General features: G+C 37.8%; 2 protein-coding genes and 1 pseudogene across 5 annotated transcripts in view; all 3 read left to right on the top strand.

The window, feature by feature from the left end:
- Positions 1 to 9,329, top strand: part of NFXL1 (nuclear transcription factor, X-box binding like 1) — a 53,315-nt gene extending 43,986 nt beyond the window's left edge. For 2 of the 3 annotated variants that reach the window (XM_081304249.1, XM_081304248.1), the window contains exons 20-23: positions 3,208 to 3,312; positions 4,999 to 5,085; positions 5,885 to 5,938; positions 8,263 to 9,329. In XM_081304249.1, coding sequence (XP_081160375.1) covers positions 3,208 to 3,312; positions 4,999 to 5,085; positions 5,885 to 5,938; positions 8,263 to 8,436 — 420 coding nt within the window. In that variant the 3' untranslated portion in view covers positions 8,437 to 9,329. Of the gene's footprint in view, positions 1 to 3,207; positions 3,313 to 4,998; positions 5,086 to 5,884; positions 5,939 to 8,262 lie in introns of those variants that run through there. The other variant, XR_014023302.1, reaches the window with a different exon arrangement.
- A 1,238-nt stretch (positions 9,330 to 10,567) lies between these two features.
- Positions 10,568 to 11,118, top strand: LOC308654652 (armadillo repeat-containing protein 7-like; annotated as a pseudogene). The gene has a single exon. The product of its transcript is annotated as an armadillo repeat-containing protein 7-like (transcript).
- A 7,699-nt stretch (positions 11,119 to 18,817) lies between these two features.
- CORIN (corin, serine peptidase) overlaps positions 18,818 to 24,600 on the top strand; it is a gene marked incomplete at its 3' end in the record, with an annotated part of 279,389 nt that continues 273,606 nt past the window's right edge. The window contains 3 exon segments of the mRNA XM_081304554.1: positions 18,818 to 19,058; positions 19,061 to 19,143; positions 19,145 to 19,441. Coding sequence (XP_081160680.1) covers positions 18,875 to 19,058; positions 19,061 to 19,143; positions 19,145 to 19,441 — 564 coding nt within the window. The 5' untranslated portion in view covers positions 18,818 to 18,874.

Genomic DNA, 24,600 nt, shown 5'->3' with positions numbered 1-24,600 from the left:
AGTTGCGTTCATTTTGATAAACTCATACATGTGTGGAATTTGATTTTTTAAAACAAAGAAATATCACATATATGTATAGTCTAACACATAGATAAGAAGTGAATACCATATAACTCCACCCAGGTCAAAAAAATAAAGCATTGCTGGCATCTCAGAAGTCTACCAGCATCTCTACTGTTCCCTCCTTCTGTATGTAACTATCATTTGCCTTTTGTAGTAATCATTTCCATGCTTTTATTTAGTTTTTACTATATGAGTGTTTATCTACAAATAGTATTTATTGTTTGCCTAATTTTGTATTTAAAATTTAGAAGTATACACTTTTATGACTTATCTGTCATTTTGATTGCATGTAGCTGTAGTCTATTTATTCTGTCATGAATACACTATAGTTCTTCTAGTTTGGGTTGTTATAAAAAATACTGCAGTGAACAACTTGCTTGTTCATCTGTGAACATGTGTATACAGATTTCTGTAGGTATGTAGTAGGTTAATTGCTTAGTTGCATGGGATGTATAATTTCAACTTCAATAAATAATGTCAAATCGACTTGTAAAATGTTTGTGCCAATTTACAATCAGGTCATTTTTCCATTATGAAATCTATCAGAAAATTTTCCCACTCACAGTGTGTTAAAGTTCCTGTTTTGACATCATTGACAATACTTAGTATTGGCAAAAGTTTTTATTTTTGCCTTTTTTTTTTTTTTTTTGCATCTCCTTGTGATTTTAATTTACTTTTCCCTGTTTACAGATGAGTTGAATGGCTTCTTAGGATTTTTGACATTACTTTTGCCTGTGGTTATATGTTGGGTTTCAGCATGGTGTACTTCTGGATGAGTTTTAGTTCTCCTAGTTGAAAACTACAAAACTGATTCTAACTTATGGCAAACAGAAGATGTATTTAGTGGATATTGAACACAGTTTACAGATTGTAAAGAAAATGATGTGTAGCCAAACTTTTGAAAGGGCAGGAGAAACTCGGGTGCTCATGTTGGACCCAAGGTCTCTCCTTGGCACAGGCAGCCACAAAGAGGGAACTAGAGAATAGGTAGCATTGCCATGGCTGTGACTTCCTGGGAGATTTGTGGTGAATCAGGCAGGCATTTCAGTTTATAACTTCTAGCAGCACTAAACATCGAAAGGTGAGGAGATTCATGCAGTAGTAATTAGATGAGGTAGCAGAATCAGTTGAAGGATCTAGAGAAAAGAGATATATATTTTGAAGGTAGGAAATGCAGCCAGAGAAAAGAGAGACTTTTAAGATGTCAGTGAAATTGTGAAGAGGCAGAATTATATAAATTAAAACTAATAACACTTTTTCACTAATTTCAAAAACTGCCAGTGCATTGGAGGACTAAAATACTGATCAGGGAAGCCATTATTCTGTTTCTTTATTGGCTTTACATACTTCCTTATTCACTTTCTTCTTAGAATTATTGATTTCAAATTGAAGCAGAATAGATACTCTCGGAGGTGACTGATAAAATTCTCTCAGACATTAAGAAAAGATTAAGAAATTATCTCTATATCTTATTTATTTTGAGGGGAAGAGAAGACAGATGGTGAGCCAGTGCTGTCTGTCTTCTTTATAAAGTCAGGCTAGAGGCACTGCAGGAGTGAAGGTGAGAATAAAAGAATACAAAGACTTGAAATCTCTATGAGGCGAGTATTTGATATATGAGTAAATACTGAACTTATTAAGGGCCTGGAATTATCTGAAGGGAACAACAGAACCAAAGACTTCAGCAGTGTCCAGTGTAAAACTGACGCTGGCAGTAAACTTCCCTGTGGTAGGATTAGTGGAAGTGCACAATGTGAGTGATCCAGGCTTAGTTTTAGAGTGAATGACTTGGCTAAAAATGAAAAAGCAAACAAGCCTAGTTGTACGCTAGAGAGAGACTAAAGACAGGAAGAGAATTCTGAATTTCGTAAAGTAAATGGAGTCAGTAGTTTGAAAGGTCAATCTGGTGAATCAGAGAGAATCAGAAATGGAGAATTTAAATGTTGAGGTGTCTACCATTTAAAAGATGTCTTTGTTAGGGATTCTGAGATGAGGGACATGAAGAAATATAAGATCATTGCCCTCAACTAACTTATAATAGCTAACTATTTTGAATACATTTAAACTTCACAACAGCTTTATAAAGTGTTATCACTTGTTGCAGTGAAACAGAGCATGTGAAACAGAAAAGTGAGGTGACTTGCCTTAGGTTCCATGGTTAGTAAACAGGGAATCTAAATCAGTTCCAGGTAGTCTGGTTTTGGATTTTAATCCCTAACCAAGAGCATATTTGTATATTTATATTCTGGTTGGAGAAACAGAAATATTTGAAGTGCCTAACAATTTGTTTTTTTAGCTATAGTTCAAGACAGTACAGCAGTACCACAACAATTTAGAAATAGATGTTTTAAATTATTCCTATTATATATTTATAGACAAACTCATAATAGGCTTTTATAGTATATAAGCTGTGTCTGGAAGTGTGGATAATATTTGAATAAATAGGGAAAGAATGTTTCATCTGAAAGCTTGACTGGGATAATAAGATAGGAAATAATTAAAAACCAGAGATACAAATGTCATGGTGATTACTGAGTTGTTTGGACTGCCTGAATCATGGGTATTAGTAAGTAGTGTCAAAGAATATGTTTTGGAGTAAAGGGCTAATCAGTTACAACATAGTACAGTGGCTTAAGGACAAAAAAGTTTTCTTTCTCATATAACAATGCAGGGAGGGTAGGAATGTGTCCCATGTATTCATCCAGGGATCCCAGTTAGCTGGGCACCTCAGCTGTCTTTGACATAGTTTCCATTATTACTCAAGACTTCACTTACAGCACATGGGGAAGGGAAGAACATGGAAGTACTCTTTTGAAATGCTTTAAGGCAAAAATCACTTTTACTTGCTTTATATTGAGTTTCCTAAAACCTAGTTACATAACTATAACTAGCTGCAGTTTGGCAATGAGATAATTGAGATAATCTTGGCGTGGAGTTGGGAAGAATGTTTAAAATTTCTATATAATTAAAATAATGTACCAAAAAGAAAAGAAAAGAAATTGAAAAATTAGCTCATTCATTAATCAGCATTAATTGGCCCCTAAGTGTGATGGACTCATCCTTAAAATAGTTGCTTGGTGTGGGAAAGGATACAATATGACCAAAATGTAAATATGTAATTGCTTTATTTTGGTTTTATTTTAGCTTCCCTGTGGACATAGATGTAAAGAGATGTGTCATCCTGGTGAATGTCCCTTTAATTGCAATCAGAAGGTAAAACTCAGATGTCCTTGTAAAAGAATAAAAAAGGTATGTATTTTAAGTGTATAAAATACTTTTCTGTGTAAGTTGTTCTTGTTTGATTTGATTTTGTCTATTTGACTTGGTAGTTTGACTTTATTTTATTTTTTGTATTCTAATTTTAAAGAATATTTTTATTAAAATTAAAATGAGTCTTTTGTTCTTTTTAATAATAAAAGAAAGACAGTTTTATGTTGGAATCAAGCTCAGTGCCCTTTTTATGGATAGAGTCATTGAACTCTAGATTTAAGGTCTTTGAACAAGCAATGCAGTGTGATAAAGTGGGTGTCATGGTTTAAGAAATGGCCTGGAATTAGGCTTTGTTCTGATTTATGAAACTTTGTCATAAGTATTGTGCTTTGAAATTTGAAAGTGTTTTCTTAAAAAGACCTCATGTGCACAACCTTATAAATGAAATAATACTTAAACTGGGAAATAATTTATTTTAAGATAAAATAATTGTAACAGGAATAAACAGGTGAAAACCAATGATTGAAAGGCCCAGTGGAAGCCAACTGTATACTATTCAATAAAATTTATAAAGGGAAAGAGAGTTTTATTCAGATCTCATTTTTCTCGACTTTCCTGTTAGCAGTATAGACTCTTAAAACTTTCTTCTATCTTGACCTCAATTTACCATATCTCAGACACAGCCAGTGACTCCTTTTTTTCTTCTTCATATTCCTATGATCTTTCCCAAAGGTTAAGTGCCATTTTTCTCTTTACATTCACTCTTTTGTTCATCCATGCAGCAGGTATTTATTGAGGATCTTTTATAGGTCCTTTGCTTTTCATTTATTTCCATAGCTCCAAGTATATTTTTCTGTGATGGGTAAATTCTACATTTAAATTTGTAGGCCTGATATTTCAAGTTGCTACCTGGTGTTTACTTAATAATTGACTCTAAATTCTTAGTATGATAACTTAAGAGGAAACATGAAAATTTAAATATAAGTATTCAAGCCCCACTTATAATCTGAGATGTCTCTTCAGTTTTCTGTGAGATATTTTGTTTCATCCAAGTACAGTTTGCTATCTATAGTACTTATGCAATGAAGTATAATCATAAGCTTTAGAAGAGTTTCATTCTAAACTTTTTAAAAAAGCATTAACAGTTGAGAGAAACATCTTTAGACTTACACTGAGATGATAGCCACTAGCTATATGTGGGCTATTTAAATGAGTATTTTAGTGAATTAACAGGAAAGAGTATTCACATTTTGGTTCCTGAGGTAGTCTAATCACATTTTGTTTTAAATGCTTACTTGTCATATGTGGTTAAGGCTACTCTACTGAATAGTGCACATTTAGATGATTTCCATTATCAAAGAAAGCTCTGTTGGATAGCACTGTTTGAGAACATTTATTCCCTGGAAGAATAACAAGAAGCAATAAAGAAAAGTAAAGAACAAAAATAAATTAGAGTGACATTGATTGTGGCACTTAGTAAATAATTATTAAGTGGATTATTTTAATTTTATGGTGTTTCACTCTTCTAATGAAAAGAAGCAAATGGGAGTAATCACTATTGGAACAAAGATATCCAAACTTCTAACCACATCATTAAACATTAATGAACTTGACTACTAAATATTTATAACCTTAAGCTGTTGGATAAATTTTATGTTTTTATAGCATACAATTGTGAATTTAAAGGAAAGATCATTTAAACTTTGAAGTTTGCATTATTTGTAGGAATTGCCATGCAATAAAGTACGTGAAAATCAGGTTTCAGTAGAATGTGATGCAACATGCAAAGAAATGAAGCGGAAAGCATCTGAGGTAATATCTTGTTAAATACAATTTTTTTTTTATGTGCTAGTGGCCTTTCTTTACTTATTTTGTACATTTATTTGTGTTCTTAATAAAAGGAATTTGAAATCTTATATTTTTGCTTTTGTTATAAAAGCCCAGTTTTATAAGGTTATTTTGAATCCAAGGTGTGCTTTTTACTGCCTAATGTGTACCTGAGCTTTCTGTAGTTAGTATATTTGCTCTGGGTCATGGTCATTTGTTTTAATGTTAGCCTATGCCTCCTGAATATTAGGTTAACAAAATAAAAGAGTAAGATTTTGGGATTCTGTGCTGTTTGCGGTGTCACCAATATTACTGGTGTGTCCATCTCCCCCACCCCCCTCCTGTGAACTCGGTCAATGAATAAATTCTTGATTTTGTTTGAAACTGAAGGATTCCCTTGCAGTTAGGGCATTTGAAATAAATGGCCAATTTCAACTTAAGGGAAATGTGAAACTTAATTATTGGTTCTAAATTCTTAATATGATAACTTAAGAGGAAATATGAAAATTTAAAAGCATTTTACTGTATAGTGTTTTAATGCTTTGAAGTGTATCTAACATCTACTATAATAAGTTAAGGAATAACACTTCATCTACTAGCAGCCTCAATCTACTAGATGGTACCTTAGTAAAACTTCTCAATTTGACATATACCTTTTTTTTAAGTGATTTCTAATTTGAGGCTCCCAAAAGCTTCTGTGGATTTTTAGAATGAGGAAATGTTATAATTTTATATAAAATTTGGTAGTTAAATTGTTAATTTACTTTTCAATGTATCTAAACAGATAAAAGAAGCAGAAGCCAAAGCTGTTCTCGAAGAGGAAAAACGAAGACAACAGGTAATCAAACAAAATAACCAGATTTGTGTCTCTTGGCATCATAATTTTTTGTGCAAGCACAAGGTAAATGCCAGGTATAAAGTGGGGGCTGTAGACAACTCTGTTCTTTTTGAGGGAAGTACTGGGGATTGAACCCAGGGGCGCTTAACCACTGAGTGCACATCCCCAGCCCTTTTTTATATTTTATTAGAGACAGAGTCTCACTAAGTTGCTAAATTGCTGAGGCTGACTTTGAACTCATAGTCCTCCTGCCTTAGCCTCCAGAGTTGCTGGGATTACAGGTTTGTGCCACTGTGCTCAACTAGACAACTGTATTCTGAACTGAAAATAACATGGTTGCTACAAAACAAAACAGCCGTCTACTTAGGCTTTACTTCAGGTAAATTGAGAAGCCATGGATTCTCCCAAACTCCCAGATATTTCATGTTTTTCCAGTTTACATCATTGCCAAGCCAATGTCATTCATTTTCCAACCATAAGAGTTTTGACTCTTTTTTTTTGTTGGGGAAGTAGAAGAAAGGGTGTCATGTTATCATTGTAACTACAGTGGAGCCCATGCCTTCACTCATCTAAAAGTTTTTGAGTTCCTTTTTACTGAGTTGCAAATAAGTGCTGCTTAGTAATCAACACATTTTTAAAAATAATTTATTCCCTATTTTTCCATTAGATCCTTAAATGCAGAACTATTATCTGTTCTTTGTAATTATCTAGGTAATATGTACATTCCTGATACACCATTAATCCTGTATTGATAATGTACTTCAAAGCACATTAATTTTTGAATAGTGAGGTGTAATTACTTGTCAGTTTGCACCTTGAAATGCTTTATTCAACTAAACTGCCACCTTCATAAATGAGGGGATTAGAACCTGCATGACTTGGAGGAGGACTTTAGAAACAGTTCTTATGGTAGATAAAGATTGGCTAGGATGATCTCTGTTATTTTATCATTCTTTAAAGTTGATTTGCCTAATATCTTCTAAATAAGTTATCAGAGCTAATACAATGAAACACAGGTTGTCTGGAATCCTAGAAGATTAAATTATTAAGAGTAGGTTAGGAGCCAGATACAGTGGCACATGCTCATAACCCTAGCAGCTGAGGAGGCTGAGGCAGGAGGATCTCAAGTTCAAAGCCAGCCTCAGCAAAAACAAAGTACTAAGCAATTCAGTGAGACCTTGTCTCTAAATAAAATACAATGTAGGGCTGGGGATGTGGCTCAGTGGTGGAGTGCCCCTGAGTTCAGTCTTCAGTACTAAATTAAAAAAAAAAAAAAAAGTAGGTTAGGTTATTTCTTCCTTTATCTCCTTTTTATGAACAAATATGGATGAAAATCTTAAATATATTCACCATTTACTGACTCTTTGGGTTATCATTTATTTAGTTGTCATTTATTTTACTGTGGCATTGATCCTCAAGTTTGGCTGACTTTAAAATATTTTGACTTTTTTTCATATATCAAAACCAAATAGGGAATATTTTATTTTGGGCTCATTGACGAATGCCACTTTATATTAAATAAGTATATTATTGGGTTCTTCAGGTGTGTTTTTTGGCCACAGTAATGGGTTAACTGAAGTTTTTATTTCCTTCTGTTAAATAAACATTTAGATCCTTGCATGAATATTACATATATATTTAATAACTATCATATTTTAGTGAACAAGTGCTATAATGTGTCATGATGTAGTAACATGTATAGAAGTTTAGCAAGTACTTAGCAGTAGAATGAAAATCCATAACTGATAATAACTGTATTCCAGTTATTTGAACCAGTTTTTAATTCTTTCTGAAATAGACATTTTGTATTAAAGGATGAAGCATTTTTTGTTTCCTTAAAGAGTTTTTAATGTATTTAAAAAAATGTATTTGATAAAGAAGAATTTCTGTTCTGGAAACTTTGTCTTTACTCACTTGAATTTCTTTATGTGAGTCACTAATATTTATTACTTGCATTGTAAGAAAACTAAAATTGTAGGTATCTTTATTCTCACTGGGCATCTCTTAGCACTTGCTAGAAGGTGGCGTTGAAGCATAAAAATGATGTCTGTATTTTGATTTAATCAGAAATTTTAATACTTAGCATCATAAACTCAGGCCTAGAGTCTGAAATAATCTCTTCTATTACTATCCAGTTCCCTTTCTGCTTATTTAAACTTTATTTGTTAAATATAATCATTAGTGGAGAGAGGTGTTCCTTTTTTTTAAAATCAAATTAATGTATTTGTTTTATACCATTTCGATTAAAACTTCCCAAATTGATTTATTTTCATTCAAATCAACATATACATAGAATTTAATAAAATGAAACTGTTTTGATTTAGGCTGAACTGGAGGCTTTTGAGAACAGACTGAAGGGTCGTCGGAAGAAGAACAGGAAAAGAGATGAAGTGGCAGTTGAACTATCACTTTGGCAAAAATATAAATATTACCTCCTTCCAGCGTGTGGAGTTACAGTCGTGTTATTTGCATGGTACATTGCCCATGATGTGGATTAAAAAATTTTTTATCTTTTAATATACCTCAGATTGGAGTTAGATCAGTTGTTAAATTTGGACTATTAGAAAATGTATATTGTGGGCCATGGTATATATTCACATTCATCTCTGTATACTCCTCTAGGTGTTGTAAGAAAGTCAGAATGTTAAGCTTTATCTTCATTAGTATATTAGAAAGGGCAGTATAACACTGTCTAAAAGCATGATTGAAATTGTATATTGCATAAGGCTTAGTTAGTGGTAAGAGTTACATGTTTGATATTCATTGGGCTTTCTTGTGTTTACTTAGTTGTTTTGTTTAATATTTCAAATGAACTATTTTTTTTTTTTTTTGGTAAATTTGGGTGAAACAGCCATATATACAATAAAAGGACCATTTCTCCATGTTTTGTTTTCATATTGACTACTTTTCTTGATCATGTAACTTTGTACGTTTTTAAAAAGGTGATACTCTACAACAACTCTTGTAATGTGAAGCTTTATAATTAGATTCCAGAAGTTAAGTTTGTGAGGAATTTTTATCCATTGTTAAAGTGAAATTTAGTTGTTTCAACAAATGACGGACTAGGTTCCTCACATGGCTGTTTCTTGTGCAAGAAGCTTTTAACTAAAGTTTGCATGTTTTATGAAACTTGTATGTCTCTTTTTAAGATAGTAATAAAAGGAAAACTAATATTTATGAGCAATATGTGCTGAGCACAGGGGTTATAAGTTTTACATACTTGATTCTTATTTCTCTTTACCACAGTCCTAAATAGATTACAGTTAGAAATAATCAGTTCTTATGAAAACAAACTGGTGGTGAAGTATCAAGCCAAATCTATTTGAATTGTAAGTCATTTTAAATAGTTTTGCTATTTAATTTTTGTATGATTGTTTTCATTAAAATTTTTCAAACCAAATTTGTAATTTGGAATATTATTATTATTTAAAATATTTAGGAGTCAATACTTTTTATACATTAATACCAATGTATAAAAACCCTTAACATTGATGCAGAAAATAGTCTCTGATACTAAAGAGTATCTAATTAACAAGTGTAGAAGTGTGTTTTAAATGAGTCCAAAGGGAGATTATATAATTTGCTGGGTTTAACTAAAAAAATCTTTAATGTCATATTGTTGAATCAAGTATTGGTTAGTATCCAGAAGAAGAGTCATTCCTGTTCTTTTTTTTTTTTTTTTTTTTTTTTTTTTTTTTTTTTTTTTTTTTTTTTTGTGGTGCTGGGGATCAAACCCAGGGCCTTGTGCATTCAAGGCAAGCACTCCACCAACTGAGCTACATCCCCAGCCCCATTCCTTTTTTTAATGCACTTTGTGTTTTGATTTTTTTTACCTTTCGCAGTGATAGAATTCCTAGGTTGGTATTTTAGAAGCTCTAAATGATGTCTGCTGCACTCACATTAGTACTTGCTCTAACCAAAATGCATCTTCAGGAATATGAATGATGAGTTATCTAGGTGGGAAGCCATCATTATGAATTTCAGAATCTTGGCCTAGGTAGCAAGCCTGAAGCCTAGTTCCTAGTTCGTTTCTATTGTTTGTTGAACTTCTGTTCTTGCCAGTTTTTTTTTTCCTTTCCCATTTGTTGAAAAGGAATTTAGTATGTGGAGGAAGGAGATTGAATGAATGAAAAATTGAGCTGCCTTGTTTTGTTTGGCTAGCGGAGAACTTAATTTACCCAAAGTCACACAGCTATTCATTCACTATTTCATTCAACAGATATGTTTCCTTTACTGGGAACTTTAGGTGCTGGAGATAATTGTGATCTTTTGGGGTGCTGCTTAGGGGTAGAGGAGAGGAGGCAGGAAGTAAATGTACAGAAAATGAGTATGATTTCATATGTGATAAGTGGTATTAAAACATAAGAAATGAGCAGGAGTTGTGGCTGTACTCCTGTCCTCATCTCCTGCCCCAGCTGGCGGCTGCCTTCCTGTCTCTGTTTTGAACCCAACTCCTCATCCTCCACATCTCAGTTCCATCTTCAAGTTTTGCAGAATCTGAACCTAGAAAAGAAACCCATATTCTGTCCTGTCCACCTGTGGAGAGCCAGGTGAGGTTCTTTTACGCTTTCCAGCCTTGCCTTTCCCTCTCTCCCATTAGTCCCCTGAAAGTCCTCTGCTGCTCCAACCATGGTCCAGAAGCCAAAGGTAGAACCCCACATCAGGCAGCTGGGGTATCTTTAGGCACTGGTTATGGAATTCCAGGAATCTGAAAGCTGGGATGCCAAGTAGCAAGTCCTTGCCAATCTTGCCAGCTTTGCCTGTGACCCCTGCAAATACCAGTATCTGTGACAACTACAAGTCCTGGATATATTGCTTGATTCTCTGTCAGAAGAGAATGAGAACCTGGTGGAGTTTGTTGTTAGGGGCCTCTGCAACCTATGCTCAGACAGGACCAACAGGACCATATCTTGCATGCAGGCAGTATCCTGCTTGTCACCAACTGCTTGTCCATTCCCAATGAGGAGACAGTGTTGTCTGCAGTAACCATGCTCATATACCTGAGCTCGCCAGGTGCCAGCTCCCACCCTGAGCTGACTTCCATGCTGTTGGCCCAGTGCAGGCTGTACTTCTCTTTTTGAGCCAACACAAGACTCCAGAATCTGGCCTAGATCTTCCTGGAGGATTTCTGTTCCCCAAGTCAGGTGGCAGAAGCTTGCAGCTGGCAAGCCCACTGCTAATTACTGAGGGCCTGCACCAGCCCTGACCCAAGGCAACTCTCAATACTGTGACACGGTTGTTGATGGGGAACACAATCCTGGTGGGGAAGCAGGAGAGCACATTCTGTCAAAAGTGGTGTTTTTTCTAGCATCGTAAAGGTGAAGTTTTTCAGCACGACAGATGTTTACGCTGTGATGAGAAGGCAATAGGATGCCAGACTTTGAGGCACATGGAGGAAGTCAAAGCTGGTGCTATTTCGTGGGCTGGCACTCTCAACAAACTGCAAGTGGAGGATCTACCCACAGTGCCACCCATTTCCAAGCTCACACCCTGAATTCAGAAGCATGGGTCCCTAAATCCAGAGACAGCACAAGGTTGGGAGCAAAGCTAGAACTGAGGCTTTGGAGAGGTGTCTGTGCCTGAGGAAATGAGGGGATTAGCTCTTAACCATAAGTGTCTGTAATAATTTTGAAGGGTAGAAATGAGAAGTTTCATCACAGGACCTCAAGGGGTGGGGGTGTAGGTCAGTGATGGAGTGTGTACTTAGCATGTACTAGATCCTGGGTTTGACCCCAGTACCACAAGGGGGAAAAAAAAGAACTTGAGCCCTGGGAAGCTGAGAAGGTGTCACACCCGTCCCTCCAGGGCAATGGAGGATGGACACCTCCTTCTCAAGTTTCCTAGCTAGGCTTCTGGACATGGTGGACACCAACTTGTGTAACTCTGTGGCCTAGAATTAACTGTCTCCACAGCCCTTCTATCTGGTAGACGTTATATAAAGGTTTCAAAGACGAAGATGTGGTCCTTGACCTTGTGATGCAGCTCAATGAGTGTTAACATGGCCATGGCCAGTAGGCATTAAGACTAAGTCCCTAAGGGTGACGACACATCAGAATAAAGGCAGGAGTGTTTGGAGCTGCATCTTCTCTCCTCACTGCTCTGGGGCCTCCAACCAGAAGCTTGGCCCTCCTCTGCTGTCACAGGTAGTGGTTACAGAGGGGAGGCTTGCCCTGAAATGTTTGCTCAGGCCCATGGATTTCAGAGACATAAGTGAAAGGATGATGCGCAAGACAGAGGAAGAAATGTGTGTGCCCCACAGTGCTGGTCAACGGAGAAAGGAGTGGTCCCCCTGGAAAGTTGTGGTTCAGGAAAAATGGAGGGTCTTGGCCTTTCTTAAGGCCCTTAGATGGCCATAGAAAGACCATGCTAGAGGAATGCTATCCAAGAGGGTGTGGAAGTAGGGTGGGAGCCACGGATGGAGGAAGACAGAGGGAGAGAAACCTTTCTTACCAGCCCCTGTTCTAGCTGTGCCTACCCAGGGCTCCTGTCCCTCTCCTTTCTCAAATAAAGGATTTTAAAAGACCAAAAAGAAAAAAAAAGTTTATAGAAAGTGATGGAAATTGGGGCGAAAGAACACGTAATTTAGGCTGAGAGAGTCCTTCTAAGAGATATTTGAGCCACTGTGACTGGAATGGCTTCCATCTGAAAATCTGAGAGAAAAGTCCATGAGATAAAAGAAAGTAACAAGTATAAAGTCTGTAAGTTGGGGAGATGCTTGTCATGACTGAGGACCAGAAAGAAGCGTTGGTGTAGCTGGAGCTTAATGAAATTGATAGAGGGGGTAGTCTAGGCCATTTGCTATGGTGTTTGATATCTTGGATTTGAGTTTTAGTCTAATTTCAGTGGACATCATTGGAAGGTTTTTAGCAGGGAAGAGGTGTGTGGTTTTTTTTTTTTTTTTTTTTTTTCGATTGCTAGCTTCTGTGTATGAAAGGACTATAACGGGGTAGGGCAAGAGTAAAAGTGGGGAGGAAGATGAGTGAGGATATTGTGCTCTAATTCAAACAGTGATGCTTGACTTCAGTTCCTATGGCTTCCCCTTTGTCCTGAATGAGTGGCAGGAAGATCTGCGGAAACCACTGCATGATGAGCTGAAGTGGATTGAATCAGGAAGGAGGAAGTAAATTATGTTCTTTAAGGTCAAAGGGAAGTTAAATCATTTAAATACTTAATGCTAATTTGTTCTGAGAGAAATAAAGCAGTACACATTGTCCTTTTTGCTTCAATCTGAACCAATTAAAGAGGGAATGGAAAAAGTTATCAAATAGCCTCTAAGAATGGCCTAGATAAAATTGTGAATATGTTGGTCTTATTTTCTTACTTACGTTGTGGCATTAACACAATGTAATGTGTTCTATACATAATACATAATGTAAAAACTGAGTTTTTAGCTTATTATTTTAAATTTGCAGAATGCATATCAAAATGTTCAAGATTTTCAGTTTAAACACTTAGAGATCTCTAGTACCTATTGTTTGTATTTCAGTTAATATACTATTCACATCTAAATTAAATTTAAATAACCTCCAATAAATAGTGTACTTATTACTGAAATTACCAAAGAAACTATTGAAACACAGCATTGAATATATTGCTTTTTTTAAAGAGTTTATAATCTATGAATTTTATAACTACAGCTGTTAAAACTTTTAAATATAGGTGAGAGTCTAGTAGTTGTTTAGAGATGACCTGTAAGAATTTTTGGTGGGGAGTGGCAGGGGTACTGGTAATTGAACGCAGGGCTACTCCACCACTGAGCCACATCCCCAGACCTATTTTGTATTTTATTTAGAGACAGGGTCTCACTGAGCTGGTTAGTACCTCACTTTTGCTGAAGCTGGCTTTGAACTTACCATCCTCCTGCCTCAGCCTCTTGAGCTGCTGGGATTACAGGCATGCACCACTGCACCTGGCTACCCATAAGAATTTTAAGACCAAGTATGGAAAGATTTACTTTTAAATTTTAATTTCTTTTCAAGAAATGTTTTTGTGTAGATGCCTGGTACAGTGAATATAGTAGAAGACTCTGCCCTCATATAATCTGTGCTGTAGGTCCCTTTACCTAAGCAGAAAACCAAGTAAGCCAGGTTAAGATAGCAGTAGTAAGATAGTAGATAGCAGTAGAAAGAAACTTCTATGCAACCATCAGCTCATTGTGATAAGTGACTTTCTGTTAGGCTTTGGGACCTTTGGGCTTCATCCAGCCTTTTTTTTTTTTTTTTAGTTGTTGATGGACCTGTATTTTATTTATTTTATTTTTCTATGTGGTGCTGAGAATCAAACCCAGTGCCTCACACATGCTAGACAAGCGCTCTTCCACTGAGCCACAACCTGAGCCCCGACATCCAGCCTTTTACAATCAAAATTACTAACACAGTGAATGACACTCTGATCTATAGAAGAATAATTGATTAGTTGAGTGTTGAATCAAGAACACTAAAGTTACAGCAGGAGCCAACTATTCTGTGATCAGATCTGGGGGAGTAAAGAGACAGGATCTTTTTTTAAAAAAACATTTTTTAGTTGTAGTTGGACACAATACCTTTGTTTTATTTATTTTATTTTTAAGCGGTACTGAGGATCGAACCCAGCGCCTGGGCATTTGCTAGGTGAGCTACCGCTGAGCCATAACCCCAGCCCAAGAGACAAGATCTTAAGGGGGGAAAGCTGTCAGAGAAATTTGTGGGGACCTAGGATACTGCCCCAGCTGTTTTAACCTGTGCACATCTCTGGGGAAGTAAGAGGTGGTTAGCTCTAAAGCTAGAATTGTTGTGAGATAGCTGTCCCCCCTTTGGCTTGTGAATATTGCCCTCTATTGATTAGATCCACCTAACCTTGGGTCTCGAGTCCTGGAATGAGGAAGAAGCAGTGAATTGGCTATTACCTCCTGGAAGAGATACAAATTTAGGAGTAATGCCAGGAACTGGGATCCCCAGTGCTTTCTAGAGACTTTTAAGAGACGACACACCAGTTATCCATCTGAGAAACCATTTTCATGTATTTTGGAATCTTGGTATATTGAGTGAGATTAAGTCAATTATTTGCTGAGCTTCTGTACTTGTTTTCTTTCTCATTAGGAATGAGATATGTATTTAAATGGAACTATAAAAAATTCACGTATATCATGGAATTCCACAATCCAGATTCAGGTTAAAACACACCTGGAGAGATTCACTCACCCTTACTCTTACCACCCTCATCTGGCTGACCTCTGTTTTATGGTATTTCCTCTGATTGCACTAAAGAGTACCTGTTCTTATGTATTTGCTTATTACTTATCTCCTTCACTAGAATGTAAGCTCCACAAGGGCAGGAGTACAGTATTACTTATTGCTATAACCATGGAGTGGGGAACTGTGCCTAGTTACACAGTTAATATCGGTATTAGTTTCCTGGGGCTGCTATAGCAAATAACTACTGTGTGTGTGTGTGTGTGTGTGTGTGTGTGTGTGTGTTTTAAAACAGCAGAAGGCCTGAAGCCCAGAAGGAGTCAGCCAGTTGGTTCCTTTGGATTCCCTGAGGGAGAAACTGTTTCGTGCCTCTCCTGTAGTGGGTATTAATTCCTGGCATTTCTTGGCTTCTAGATGCATAACTGCACTCTATGCCTCCATCTTCACATTGCCTTCTTGATATCTGTTTCCTTTTTTGCCTTATAAAGACATGGTCCTTGGATTTGGGGCCCATTTTGTTCTAGTATGATTTTATCATTCATGTGCAAAGACTATTTCCAAACAAGGAAGGTCACACTCTGAGAGTCTGGTGCACTGATCTTCTGAGGGAGTTGGGGTACTAACCCATTACATTGCTTAATAAATGTTTCTTAGATGAGTGAATGAATTCACAGAGTAATTCTAGGCTGTAAACTCCTTGGATATTTCCATCATCTTAATAACTGTGCTACAGAGGTAGGGGTTAATTAATCTGTTGTCCCAGATTACTTGGGCTCCAATTATGGTTCTACCACTTCCTAGTTGTGAGGTCTTAGGCAAGTTATTTATATTCTGTAAGCTTAAGTTTCCTGTTCTGTAAAATGGGGACAGTAAGAGAAGTAATGAAGAGTGTGCTTCACAATATGTTTTAGCTATTATGTATTTGCACTTCTTTAAAAAATATATTTTAAATATTTATTGAATCTCCATAAGTTTTATGAGGTAGGCTAATTCTTACAATAAAGAACATTAAATTTGTTTCAAGAATTAGAAACAAACTATATGTCACTTGGTGAAGTGCTTGGCACATAGTGCTTTAAAAAGTCTTATAATGGTGAATGTGTCTTAATGTCATAACTGTAAGATTTCTCTTGAAAAATGGACCCCAGGAGCTGGGCTGTAGCTCAGTGGTAGTGCGCCTGCCTCACAAGTGTGAGGCATTGGGTTCGATCCTCAGCACCACATAAAAATAAATAAATAAAGATAGTGTCCATTACAACTAAAAAAAAGAAAAGAAAATTGGACCCCAAATCAGAAAAAAATCTATTGCGCACTGAGGCATCTCACTTTTTTGTTTGTGTGGTCACTGTCTCTAAGGGTGCACTATCCCTGGGAGGACCAGGCAGGTGCTGACCAAAGGTAAGAACATTTAAGCAGTCAAATTGCAGTATGTGTCTCCAGTGTAGCAGTGAATGTATCAGACTGCTAAAAATAAAATTTCTTGGAAATTTCCTACAAGGCTGATTCTTGTTACTTTCTTCCCAGTGACTATTAGAGTAGGGGATTGATATGCCAGAAATATTAGGAACAGCAAACAGAACATCTACACAAGTTACTTTATCATATGATGAATGTTTCACTGGACAAGAAAATATTATGGTAATTGTGGGTATGTCTTCCCTTTAGTGTTTAATGTGGTTTTTTTCCTTCAAAATGATCGAACTAGTTGGATGTATGCTTGGAATATTAGGCCAAAAAAAATTTTCAAAGGGCCAGAAATGTTTCTTTTTGTAAAATTTAAAGTATATCAAGAAACTGGATGATGATTATCACTTTAAAAAAAAAGTTGAAATGCAAATGTATCAAAAATTTTTACACAGGAATAATTAATAGGTCATTCAGGATTACTGTGTGAGCAGAATATGTTATTAACTTATAATATTTTGATTCTTTACAAAAGTTTGATACAAAGAAAATAAAAATAGATTTTATATCATTACCATCATGCAAAGAATACCTATCTCAAGCACTCTTTCTGGTGCTATTGGTAAGTAGAACTGGTTGGCTTCTCCATGTTTATGTTTAAGGAATACATAATTTACACTATTGGTGTGATATGCTTTAGTTCTGAGGGGAACACTGTAGTGATGCAAGAACCAGGAAGACTGATCTAGTCCCTTGATTTAGTTACTTTACTTCACTAGTTCCTGTAGCACCTCCACCAGAGGGCAGAAAGTGGAAAAGAAAGGAGATGAAATAGAAACTCACATGGCTTCAGCATGCCTGTAAGAAACCTTGGTGATTGAATCCAATCAATGCTTAGTTCATAAATTGAGTTAACCGTGGCCTAGAAAGACTGGGACTTGCTCACATTGGAGATGACAGATGAATCTCCTAGGCTCTTGATTCCCAGGCAGGCACCCCTGTGGTGATAGTGCTTGATGAGGCAGAATCTCTATTAGGAAGAGCTCAATCCTGAAATCACACTGCCTCTGGGGAATCCCAGTTCAGCTACTTGCTAGCTGTATAATGTTAGGCTGGTTTCTGCTATCTCATCTCTAAAATAAAGGTAGTGATAGCACCTACTTCAAAGTGTTTGGTAGAAGTAAAATAAGTGAATGTAAGTAGAATGCATGCAAAGTGCTTAGGACACAGCCTGCCAAGTACTAAGAGCCTAATTTTTGTAAGTTATGATAAACTTGTTAGATACTGTATTCTGAATCTCATGTTAGAATAGCATGGGATCAGTTTTCCAACCGTCACATCTCATTTTAGGAACAAAATACCAGTTTCACCCCAAATTTTCTAATGCATATACCCTTTTCCCCCTAGAAATAATACTAAAGGAGTAGGTGCCTAATGTATGCTGTTGACTAAACATGGCCTCCTTTAAATAATGAAAATAAGTTTAATAAATAACCTCATGAGTAATTTTTGAAATTTTCATAGGATCCTGGCTGAAATTGGATAGTTATTTCTAAGAAAAACTCAATGAAGTCTGTCCCCCTCCCGTTGTGCATATCTCCAGTGATCTCTTTGATGCTGCCTTATAGGAAAACTGGTTGCTTGTTCATGACAGGCAGGATTTGTTGGCTTCTTGGTTCAGCCTCTGGATACTACCGGCAAGAAATCCCATAGGTAGTTTATGAAGCAGGTTGGGGTTCTCCCGTGTCTCTGAGCCCTCAGCAAAGGCAGTTTCTTTACTAAACCTGTAACAAGGCAAATTTCCATTTGTATAATGCAAATAATAGTTGCTTTCCAAAGGTTACATCTTTTTAAAGATAACAAGCTTGATATTGTCAGTGGCTGCAGTTTTCTGATTTTTGCTTGACTACCTTCTGGCTAAAAGGAAGTGGTCTAGGATGTGATAAGAACATGGAGAAAAGTAACCCTTTTCCTCCCAAGCACTCTGACATCCCAGGCTTAATCACCATGTCCTTTTCTGCTGTCCTGGGGAGTGTAAGTTTTCCTGGGGAGATTAGCAGACCCTTGGCTTTCCCTCTGCCTCTGATGAATAACTTCTTTGAATGCAAGGGTGTGTGTAGGGGGGAGGGGGTTATATGGAGGATCTGTCATTAAGGGTTATTATGGGTAGGACCCAGAGTGAAGGGAGGGAGTGGTCCGCGGGTGGGATTTGTTGAACGGACAAAATATGGGACTCCTGTCCCTTGAAATACAACTTGTCTCTTCCTAAGTAAGGAGAAAGGCATCTGTAGTGCCTCTCCCAGGGACACATAGAAGAGAGAAAAGCGATCAAGATAAGAGTGGACAGAGGAATAAGCGAGACATGTTCACGAAACGGTCCCCTGCCCTCGCTCTGGAAGAGCGCTACCGCCGAGCTGGGGTCCCAGAGCCGGTAGGATCCACGATCCACGCTCCTGCCGAAGAGAGGTCCGGTGGCCTTCGAGTCCAGGTGAATTCAGGGTCAACCCTTCCCGCCGCAGTCCCCTCCTTCCCCCGGGTACCACCTCCTTCCCGGCCGTCGGTGAGCTCTGTCTTTCTCAGTGCTGCGCTCAGCGCCCTGCAGCTAGTACTGGGGCACGCGGACCACTGGGTCGCCTTGCCTCTGAGACTCTCCAGGGTCATGGGCAGGGTGTCCTTCAGCTTTCGAGTTGGCTCGGTCCGGAGATCCCGCTCTGCTTGCCAGGGGCTCTGCTACCTCTCGTACAGAGTCCCTCTTCCGCCAGGCGCCCGCGGCACATCTAGTGGACTCAGCCGCACACCGGCGCTTGGGGAGGTTGCTGGTGGAGCCGTCGGAACCAGCCCCTCGGGGATCCACGGCTTGCTCTCTGCACCCTCGTTTCAGGCATCCGGTAGCTGGAAGGATTGCGCTGCAACCTTGCCTGCCCCAGACGTAAGCCTCCTCTCTGAATTGCGCGCGCCTAGGTGTCTCTTTTACAACCAGCACATGCGCACGGTTCCCTGGCGACCTGTGTGCCCAGGGATCATCCTGCTTGGCAACATCCCACAATCGCCTCACTTTCGGAGTGCTGGAACTCCTGGGTTCCCTGCATACAAACTTTCTCTCCCGCGGGTACTCGCCTAGGCACATCCTGCGCTGGCCGCCGGGAGGCGTAAAGCTCTAGGATTTGGCACGCTCAGATCCTGTCCTGGGAAGGGACAACATTGCCCCAGGTTCGGGAAGGAAAATAAAAAGAAGGGCACTACGGATGCTGCCCACTGGCCTGAACCTCCAGGAACTAAGTCTAATTTACAACACCCATTCTTTGGCGTCAATAGGGCCCCATAATCCGCCCGCTACTGTTAGACTCCCAGCTGCGCGGAGTCCAGACGGGTGTCTCTGCCTGCAGGCACCTCGGGCTGGGCGAGCGGGAGACCTGTGGTGTCCTGTAGGATCCTACTGGAACTCAGTCCCCCAGCGACGCCGCGGGCGCCCCTGTCCTGGTGTTATACTCTTGAGGCCGGTGGATGGCAGTGCAGGCGCTGTTTGCGCGACTTCCCAAGGACTTGGGCGGGGAGTTTGGGAGGGGACCCTGTCCCAGCAATTAAAAAAGTGGAGAGTTTTCCTCTTGCAGGAAACTTGTGAATACAATGCGCTGCAAAAACCAACTTCTGTACAAGACTTCAACAACTTCTATATGCATATTTGTGGTTTATAGTTTTTATTTCATTTTAAAAATTTAAAGTAATTTTCTGATGGAAGCAAAACTCTGCTAAACAACCTAAGACCTCTGCCAAAAAGGGAATGAAGAGGACTCATGGGTGTCTATTTTAGTAGAAAGTTTTGAAATTAAAGTGCTGGAACTCCTGGGTTCCAGGAGTAATGTTTTAATGCTATAAACATTAATTTTGGCCTAACACAAGAGAATGAAAAGACACCATAGCTTTTTCACCCCTTGGTCACAGTGTCATTATCACCAACATTCACTTGTTTGTTTGTATTTAGTAGGTTCCCAATAGTTTTACTGTGTGAGAATGGGTACAAAATCAGTCTCCTAAACCAGTTTCCTGGATTTTGGAAATTTAGACTAGGTGTCTGTGTAGATATGTGAGAGAGGTCATGTGAGCAGTTAGGTTTTCCACAGACTCCTACCCAGGATACTAAAGGTTTCACTAGGATGAACTATGTTAAAAGTTATTCCATTTTTGTGGAATCACATAAATCTCAAAACCACAATATATTGTAAAGCTTTTTTTTCAGGGGGTAGAGAGCTCTTTCTTGAAAGTTCCTTGCCAGGATAGGATGAGACAGACAGGAAGTTGGGGAAGAAGTTGAGCAGCCCGGTGTCTCCAGAGGGGTAACACAGTCCCTTTCTACAACCTGTAGTTTCAAATCTCACTGGTAATGAGGTGTCTTGTTCCTCATTTTTCCTCTTGCCTTCACCTCCAGCCTCCTTAAATACAAAGATATGTGCCCTTAGGGTTTCTGCATGTCTCTAAAGCCCATGTAATGAGAGCTCCCTGGGAACCAGGAGAGCTGTAACACCAAATCTTGCTGAGTATTTCCAAGGGAGGAAGGTTTATTTAACCTGCCACTTCTACCCTACTAAGTTATTTAGCAAGAAGGAATTCATGCCTCCTCTACCCCATCACTGTTTCTGACATTCCATTTTACCTGACCAGATGGAAAACGGTACAGTTTGGCTAAAGGATACTGGTTTGTACAGCTCACTAGATCCACACTAAGCATTCAAGTAGCCCCAGACCTGCCTGTTTCTCAGAATCTACACACACACACACACACACACACACACACACACACACACAATTTTTGTAGTACTATTTAGAGAGGAGGGAAATGGAAGAAAATCTCAAGTGCACCATAGATGCTATGCCCTAGTAGGAAGAGTACAGGCTTTGGTGTTGGACCTCTGGTTCTACTCCTTAAAAGCTGAAAGGCTCTAGGCCACTCAAATAATCTTGTTGAGCCTCAGTTTCCTCCATCAGAAAGTAGGGATGATACTATTGATCACCTGTAAGTATACTGTGTGGATTAAAGATATACATATGTACTGGAGGTATGTAATAGGTGTCCATTCTATACCCTTTCTGTGAAGGCTCTCTAATCTTTTTTTCCTACAATGACTTTATTGATGTATTCACAAATAAAAGACTGTATATATTTCATAAATACAACTTGATGAGTTTGGAATATTTATGTCTGTGAAGCCATTGCCAAAAACATTCATCACTCCCAGAAGATTACTTCTGCTCCCTTTTTATTGTTATTATTAGGTATATACACACTTAGCATAAGATCTATTCTCTTGTAAAATTTTAATTATACAGTAAACTACAGGTAGGTCTGCTAGGCAATAGATCTCTAGGATTCATTCAGGTCTGCTAGGTAATAGATCTCTAGGACTCATTCATCTTGCATTACCAAATTTTTACACTCATTTTCCAGTATCTTCCCCTTTCCCACTTCCCCAGGCAACTGCCATTCTACTCTCTGTTTATATGGATTTGACTCAGATTTCTTATATTAGTGAGATCATGCAGTATTTGTCCTTCTGTGTCTGGTTTATTTCATTTAGCATAATGGCTCCCAGATTCAAACCACCTTGTTGTGAATGGCAGATCTTCTTTTTTTTTTAAAGCTTAGTAATATTACATTGTATGTGTATACCATATTTTCTTCATCCATCCATCAAAGAGCATTTAGGCTGCTTCCATGTCTTGGCTATTGTAAATAATGCTGTAATGAAGAAGGGAATGCAGACATTTCTTCAAGGTCCTACTTTTAACTCCTTTGGTTATATATCCAGAAGTGGGATTGCTGGATCATATAGTAAGTAGTCCTATTTTTAATTTTTAATTTTTTTTTGGCTGGAGATTAAACTCAGGGGCACTTTACCACTGAGCCACATCCCCAACTCTTTTTATATTTTATTTTGAGACAGGGTCTCACTAAATTGCTTAGGGACTTGCTAAATTGCCCAGGCTGTCTTCATACTTGTGATCCTTCTGCCTCAGCCTCCTGAGTCACTGGGATTATAGACATGAACCCCAGCACCCCAGCTTCATTGTGGTTTTTATTTTCATTTCCCTGATTGTTAGTGACACTGAGCAAATTTTCACATACCTGTTGTCTATTTGTCTGATTTCATTGGAAAATGTGTATCCAGGCTTTTTACCCATTTTAAAATTATTTATTTATTTATTTATTTTCGCTATTGAGTTATAGGGTTTCCTTATAGATTTTGGAAATTAGCCCTTTTTCAGATATATGATCTATAAATATTTACTCCCAGTCTCTAACTGACTTTTTGTTTTGTTGGTTGTTTCCTCCGCAGTGCAGAAGCTTTTTAGTTTGAGTTTGTTTTACTTGTCCATTTTTTGCTTTTGTTGCTCCTGGTTTTGGTGTTATATCCAAGAAATTATTGCAACTGCCAATGCCAGAAGGATTTGCCTCTGTTTACTTCCAGGAGTTTTATGGTTTCAGGTCTTAATCTTCAAGTCCTTAATCTACTTTTTATTTGAGTTCTGTGAATGATGTGAGATAAAGGTTCAATTTTATTCTATTGCATGGGGCTATTCAGTTTTTCCAATACCATCTGTTGAAGAAACTATCTTTTCCCCTTGTGTATTCTGAGCACTACTCTCAAAGATCAGATGGATATAGAGATATCCATATATATATCCAGATATATATATATCTGCCTGCCTGGTTTTATTTTCAGGCTCTCTATTCTGTTCCATTAGTTCATATGTCTGTCTTTATGCCAGTACTAGATTTTTTGATTACTGTTGCTTTGTAATATATTTTGAAATTATATGATGTGATGCCTCCCGTTTTTTTTTGTTTGTTTGTTTGTTTTGTTTTGTTTTTGTTTTTTATCAAAATGGCTTTGGTCTCTAACCTGTTTTTATTTGAGGAGCTGGTCCCATCTCAGATTCAGTGAGGAGACTTCCCAGACCTTTTTTTCCATAATCAGATTCCTGTGATTCTAAACCTTTGCTATATAATAAAGGAGCTGCCAGGCACATGTGGTTATGTAAATTTACATTAATCAAATTAAATCAAATTAAAAATTCAGTTCTCTGTCTCCCTGAGCACATTTCAGGTGGTCAGTAATCACATTTGGCCAGCGGTTACTGTATAGGACAGCACAGATAGAATAGCCCCTTCATTGAATTAGCTTTCTTTTTTAATGAGACTCTAGGGTAATTAAAAGTTTCCTGTCCAGCACTTCTCTTTGCTTCTTTTTCTATTAAGGAGTGGTTTTGCATAGCAGAATCATTTCTGTTTTGTTGAGGATTTTTACACCGTGGCAGTATTTGCTGACTAGATTAATTAATAAATCAGCCAACAAGTATGGATTAATCACAGAATCCTTTGAAATTCTCTTCTTAGGGCTTTGATGAGTTTTGCTGATGGTTTGCTTTTTTCCATTCCCAATGAGCTTTATAATTGATGGTTTTCCAGGTTTCAGAGCAGAAACTCTGATATAATAGAGGGAAAAATCACTTCTCCCCATATATACCCTTATGGCTTGTAACGATTTTTATAAGAATGAGAGTACTAGAATTCTAAGTTCATACTTCGAATTAAATCCACTAAACGTGTTAAATTTATTCAGATTTAAAACCTAATATTCCACCACACTCTGTAGGACCTCTTCCTAAATTGAACACCATTTGACAAACTATATATTTTGCTTCTTTATTTGGACTGTTTTCTCTGTCTTCCTATATAATATAAGTCCCTAAGGGCAGAGATTTTTCAATATTTTTGTTCATTGCTAGACGAGTGCCTGACATACTGTTGGTTCCTATTCACTGCGAATAATGACTATATAGAAATATGTTTGGAACTAGTTGAGATATATAGATGCTGTATTAATTTCCTAGGGCTGCTGTAACAAATGACCATGAAATGAGTGGCTTCAAACCACAGAAATTTGTTTGTTGTCAGTTTTGGAGATTACAAATTCAAAATCAGGATGTTAGTAGGGTCTTGCTCCCTTTAAAGGCTGGAGAGCATAATCTTTCCCCCAACCTTCTTTGCTTCTGGTGGTGAATCCTTGGTATTTCTTGGTTTGCAGATGT

The sequence above is a fragment of the Spermophilus citellus genome, assembly GCF_964194105.1.
Source record: "Spermophilus citellus genome assembly, chromosome: 8".
Taxonomy (NCBI): Eukaryota; Metazoa; Chordata; class Mammalia; order Rodentia; family Sciuridae; genus Spermophilus; species Spermophilus citellus.
Note: the sequence above shows the minus strand (reverse complement) of the source record. Positions and strands in the feature narration are given on the sequence as shown.